The sequence below is a fragment of the Sinocyclocheilus anshuiensis genome, unplaced genomic scaffold (genome assembly GCF_001515605.1).
Source record: "Sinocyclocheilus anshuiensis isolate Anshui unplaced genomic scaffold, SAMN03320099.WGS_v1.1 scaffold1079, whole genome shotgun sequence".
Classification (NCBI taxonomy): domain Eukaryota; kingdom Metazoa; phylum Chordata; class Actinopteri; order Cypriniformes; family Cyprinidae; genus Sinocyclocheilus; species Sinocyclocheilus anshuiensis.
This window is the reverse complement of record NW_015548207.1, coordinates 1,707,259-1,713,593: the sequence shown is the minus strand read 5'-3', so window position 1 is coordinate 1,713,593 and position 6,335 is coordinate 1,707,259. Positions and strand designations below refer to the sequence as shown.

At 33.3% G+C, this 6,335-nt stretch overlaps 1 protein-coding gene across 1 annotated transcript in view; it reads left to right on the top strand.

Annotated features, from left to right (window-relative positions):
* The window catches only part of LOC107653541 (low-density lipoprotein receptor-related protein 1B-like), a 302,414-nt gene that overhangs the window by 161,358 nt on the left and 134,721 nt on the right, over positions 1–6,335 (top strand). The window contains exons 28-30 of the mRNA XM_016440286.1: positions 76–250; positions 1,089–1,183; positions 3,463–3,612. Coding sequence (XP_016295772.1) covers positions 76–250; positions 1,089–1,183; positions 3,463–3,612 — 420 coding nt within the window. The remainder of the gene's footprint in view (positions 1–75; positions 251–1,088; positions 1,184–3,462; positions 3,613–6,335) is intronic.

The window sequence follows — 6,335 nt, the reverse complement described above, 5'->3', positions numbered from 1 at the left end:
CATTTCACAATATATCTACGTTGTTTTATGTGATGAAAAATGCAGATTATTTATTGATAATATCTGTATTTACAGACCTATCTAATGTCCGTGGCCTGGCTATTGATTGGCTATCCAGAAATATGTACTGGATGAGCTCAGACAACGACGAGACCCACATTAACGTCGCCCGTCTTGACGGATCTCTCAAAAACACTGTCGTTCACGGGATGGACAAACCCAAGTGTCTCGTCCTGCATCCATCTAAAGGGTAACATAGCAAAAACCACACTAACAGTTAGCCGTATCCATAATGGAGAAGTTACGAGCTGCGTGTCGCTAAAGATCGCTATCCTATTTATTAGTAAGTAATTGCACACTTCCGTTGAATTGTCCCCTTTTGTTACCGTCAAATCTGCGTGTGAGATACATCAGTTACAAAGCTAATTACTGAACAGGTCTCTGTTTATATTCCCCATGCCCAATTAGCTAAAGTTATTAGAGTCATTTTCTTGGAGTTGATTAAGACTGACAAATTGTTGTAGCCATGAAAACTATTTAACGATGCCAAACTGGTTGTCAGCCAATCAGAAATGCGAATTTATCTTACCCTTGTTGGGCCGGTCAATGACAGCTCTTTAATTAGCATACATTATGATTCCAGGCATGCAAGCTAATTAAAAACGGAGCCAGTTCCTCACAATTGTTTACACGAGATTTAATATAACGCGATTCTGTAATCCAGTGATGGATCTTAAGCACGGTACGGTGCGCATGTTGTTTTATTTCGCTCCCCAATATCTTGTGATCTTTGCTCCTCGTGTTGCATTTTTTTTCCGCCAGCTGTCTTCTCGTTTTAGCTTCCGACCCCGTCGACATTTCTGAAAGTCATCTGTCACGTAGGTTCATGCGCGCCATCAAGATGTATGAGGGAGATAGAGACAGCTTTATTTGATTGTTTTGTGCTCTGAGGTGATTGTGAAGATAAAGTTCTTTTCTACCTTCCCGACCTTCACGCAGGTCACGTTCCTTAAACAGAAGAGTCCCATCCTTCATCTTCAAGACTAATCCATCTCTCTGAATGATTCTTGTTTTGTCGTGGTCTACAGGAAGATGTTCTGGATGGATGGGGGCACTATAAATATGGCCAATATGGATGGCAGCAACATCAAGATTTTGCACCAGAACCAGAAGGAGCCCGTTGGTAAATTGAAGTTCCAAAACCTACAGTAGTGAGCTGTGTACTTAGTATTTTATACTTAGTACAAAATCTAAGGCATGTGTCATCTGTGGAGGAAGCAATCCCAGAATGCATTATGATACAGTGAAGACATTCTTCCAAAATGGTGTTAATTTGGTATTATCGAGATGCTATTATAGTTTTTATTAAAATTTTGAATTAGATTTTCTTTCTTTTTTTTAATTTTAGGTAAATTAATTTTAGTTTAGTTTTTCTTTTCTACATGAATTTTAAATGTTTATTTATTTTATTTTATTTCAAGTAACTTTTATTTGCTTTGCCTTTGTCTGTTTTGCCTCGTTTTGCTTTGCATTTGCTTAGCTTTCATCTGTTTTGCTTAGCTTTTCTTTGATTTTGCTTTTCTGTTTTGCATTGCTTTTGTTTTGTTTTGCTTTTCTTTGCTTCATTTTGCTTTGCTTTAGTCTGTCTTGCACTGCTTTTGTTTTTGTGTTGCTTTTATTTGTTTTGTGTTGCTTTCTTCTGTTTTGCTTTTCTTTGCTTTGCTTTGTTTTGCTTTTGCTTTGGTTTAGTTTGTTTTGTTGCTTTTATTTTTTGTTCTTACTTTTCTTTGCTTTGTTTTGCATTGCTTTCATCTGTTTTGCTTTGCTTTACTTTTCTTTGCCTTGCTTTAGTCTGTTTTGCATTGCCGTTGTTTTTGTTTTGCTTTTGTTTGCTTTGTTTTGTATTGCTTTCATCTGTTTTGCTTTTGCTTTCCTTTGCTTTAGTCCGTTTTGTTGCTTTTTTTGCATTCTTCATTTTTTTTATTAAATAATTTTTGCTCTTCTTTTTTTGCTTTGTTTTTCATTCGCAAACAACATAGAGTAAGGTGTTAGCAACACTGTTTTCTTTGCCTTACTTTGCGTAAAAAATTCACTTTTGTGCTTTTACTTTTGCTTTGTTTTCACTTGTAAATATATAGGGTACAGGGAACGATTCAAACAGTGTAAATATGCTTTCCATTGAGGAAAGAAAGAAGTCTGGTTTTGCGCTGTGTCACGCTAACCACCACACCACACACACACTCTGCTCCGGTCCAGAGACATGATAGCACAGAGCGGATCACATGTGCGAGTCGGCACAGACCACAAAATGCTATATTTTATAGCAATATGGATGAGATTGTGGCTGGCATACCCTGTCAAATGCGGCTTTACGGAGCTCAATGGCTCTGAATGGCTCTAGCCCAAGCTGTGATTTAAACGAACGCTATTGGCTATTTTAAAAAGGGGCTGGGCTGCTTGATATGTCCCGCCCTGTCTTCCTGCTTCAGTTAAAATGACGTCAGCACATAGAGTAACGCTGTGTGCTTCTAAGCATTTCAGGGGACCTTTAACAAATCTGCTGTTTTGTTTCAAACAATCTAACATTTGCAAGATAACATGGCCTCATGTAGATGTATTTACTGTAATTGCATAAGGGCACCATTTACTCATTCCTCCTCTTCCTCTGTTGAAATCGTTATATCTATAGTAATTTGGTCTGAGTAGTAGCCCTAGGTATTGTTAGAGCTCTCTGAGATGTTCGTGGTTCTCCACTTAACTCATAATTATTCAAGCAAAATCTCCCTGACACATAGTACATGTGATTATGGCCTGAGCCAGATCTTAAGTAACAGCGGTTATCATTATGATGTGAATGAGGGATTATTGCAGATGAAGGAAATAAAACGAGAAAACAACCTTTTGAACTTTTTTTGAACACTATTTATGCTGTGCCCCACATAAACATGCTTTGCTGTAGGGGAAAATGCAGATTTCAAATAACCAGCCATGTTTTGTTTGCGACAACGTGTGCTGATATTCATGAGATGAAACAATGTTCAATTCTTTATTATTTAAATCAGCCATGTTTAACAGAAACATCTCTTGCGACAAGATAAGGTCAAATAATGAAGTTCTGGATCATTTTATTTACTCTCGAGCATCTAGTTAAAGGAATATTTCACCAAAAAAATTAAAATTGCTATAATTTTCTATCTTATATAGGTATCTTATGCTCACCATGGCTGTATTTATTTGTTAAACAATTCTTATTATCAGTGTTGAAAACAGTTGCTGCTTAATATTTTTGTGGAAATTGAGATAATGTTTTTTTTTTCTGGATTATTTGAATAGAAAGTTCAATAGAACAACAATTATGCTTATATTAACAGCATATGTGCACATATATGTATTGGCAAGTATATACATATTTTTTTTATGAGCCATTGCTTTATGTTTTCATATTTTCCTTGTACTTTTTAGGGCTGTCTATCGACTACTCGGCCAACAAGCTGTACTGGATGAGTTCCGGAAACGGAACCATTAATAGGTGTAACCTGGATGGGAGTGGCCTGGACGTGATTGACAGCTTGAAAAAAGACCTGCGGAAAGCTGCGGCATTAGCAGTGATGGGTGAGTGAAGGCTGTTTTCATCAGCATTGATTTAGTAAGGTTAATTATAACCAAGCAAATAATGGAGCTATTTAATTAGTACGGTGATAGACAGTATAAATGGTTTGTGAACAGCGGCGTATGAATGATAAAGGAATAGTTTTTATGCTGAATGTGGGCCCCAGGGTTTTTGTTAAGGCTTAATTGTGGAGCTGTTTTAGTACACTGCAATTACAAATCAATTGAGGGAGATTGTTGTTTTCAAAGGGATTGAATCGCAACTATTCATGTTCTGACATGGGTTTTTTCTTGAACTTTGATGACTCACGACTTTTGATGTCGCAGCTGTGTTTGCTGATTGTAGCAGCTCTGCGGGTTTTGAGACTCGGCCAAAGACAGATATGAATTTGTGCTGTCATCTTGCATGTGGCTTCTGACTCAAGGTTGATTTTCGGTGCAAATCCTAAAGATTTTTTTTTGTGACATTTACATTTATTAATTTAGCAGGTGCTTTTATGCAAAGCAAATGAGGAAAACCGAGCGATTTGTCAAAACGGAGGAAACCATATAAATGAAGCTGGTAATAAAGCTGGCATACAATTTTAAATTGTTCTTGTGATGTTCCTCATGTTCTTTGGATAAAAGTGTCTGCTAAATGTGCAAATATAAATGTATAATGGTATTCACAACTCATTTAACTTCTGTAATGTGGCTTATTCCTAGTGCCAAATAAATTCAGCCTGAAATAGAATGGGATGTGATTTTAGCTGTCTTAATTTGATTGGACCAATAAAAATTGAAAATAGGTTGGAAAATCCCATTTTGGTTTATTATAGGGAATATTTCTAGATTGGTAAATCTGTGGTCAAATGTATTAAAATATATATTTATATACTAGTTTTAAGTTTCTCTTACCACTCCGCTAGCTGCACAGCTAGCTGTTTTTCTTCGCTGTTTTTGTTTTTCTCAGGGGTTTTTTTTCTGATTGTTGGAAGGTTTTTTTTTTGTATTGTTTGCTTTGCTTTATACAGTAGTTGTGTTCTTTTTTTAATGTTTTTTTGTTTGAATTGCTCTTTTTTGTTCTTTTTTTGTTTTGTGCTTTTTTTTTTGGTAAGATTTTTTTGTTTTGTTTTGTTTGCTCTGTTTTTGTTCTGTTTTTTTTTGTTTGCTCTGTTTTTTCTGCTTTTTTTGTTTGTTTTGTTTAGTTTTGTTTCATTTTGCTGTTTTTTGTTTTGTTTGCTCAGTTTTTTTTATTGTTTTTTGTTTTGTTTTGTTTTCTTTGCTTTATAGTTTTGTTCTGGGTTTGTTGGTTCTTTTTTATTGATTTGTTTGCTATTTTTGTTCTTCTCTGTTTTGTTTGCTCTGTTTTTAGTTTTTTTTCTGGTTCTTTTAGTTTTGCTGTTTTTTTTGTTTTGTTTGCTCTTTTTTGTTCAGTTTTTTTATGTTGCTGTTTTTTATTTTACTCTGTTTTGTTCAGTTTTTTGTTTTGCACTGTTTTGTTTTGCTCTGTTTTTGTGTTTTGTTTTTGTTATCTTCGCTATGCTTTTACTTGTTTCTGCTCACATAATGACATAATTTTAACTTCTATTCATGCTTTTTTACACTTTACAGTAAGTTTACATTAGTTAGTTTTATTAATTATGTTAAATTATATCAAATTGTTATTAATATTATTAATTATTAGTTATTGTATTAACTAACATTAACAACGAACAATATTACATTTATTGCAATATTTTTTTTAAATCTTTTTTTTTGTCTGTTTTTTTTTTGTTTTTTTTTTTGTTTGCTCTGTTTTTTCTGCTTTTTTTGTTTGTTTTGTTTAGTTTTGTTTCATTTTGCTGTTTTTTGTTTTGTTTGCTCAGTTTTTTTTATTGTTTTTTGTTTTGTTTTGTTTTCTTTGCTTTATAGTTTTGTTCTGGGTTTGTTGGTTCTTTTTTATTGATTTGTTTGCTATTTTTGTTCTTCTCTGTTTTGTTTGCTCTGTTTTTAGTTTTTTTTCTGGTTCTTTTAGTTTTGCTGTTTTTTTTGTTTTGTTTGCTCTTTTTTGTTCAGTTTTTTTATGTTGCTGTTTTTTATTTTACTCTGTTTTGTTCAGTTTTTTGTTTTGCACTGTTTTGTTTTGCTCTGTTTTTGTGTTTTGTTTTTGTTATCTTCGCTATGCTTTTACTTGTTTCTGCTCACATAATGACATAATTTTAACTTCTATTCATGCTTTTTTACACTTTACAGTAAGTTTACATTAGTTAGTTTTATTAATTATGTTAAATTATATCAAATTGTTATTAATATTATTAATTATTAGTTATTGTATTAACTAACATTAACAACGAACAATATTACATTTATTGCAATATTTTTTTTAAATCTTTGTTAACGTTAGTTAATAAAATACAGCTGTACATTGTTAATTCATGTTAGTTCAGGTCCAGTAAATAATATTAACAGACATAACTTTTGATTTTAATAATGTACAGGTGCATCTCAATAAATTAGAATGTCGTGGAAAAGTTCATTTATTTCAGTAATTCAACTCAAATTGTGAAACTCGTGTATTAAATAAATTCAATGCACACAGACTGAAGTAGTTTAAGTCTTTTAATTGTGATGATTTTGGCTCACATTTAACAAAAACCCACCAATTCACTATCTCAACAAATTAGAAAATGGTGACATGCCAATCAGCTAATCAACTCAAAACACCTGCAAAGGTTTCCTGAGCCTTCAAAATGGTCTCTCAGTTT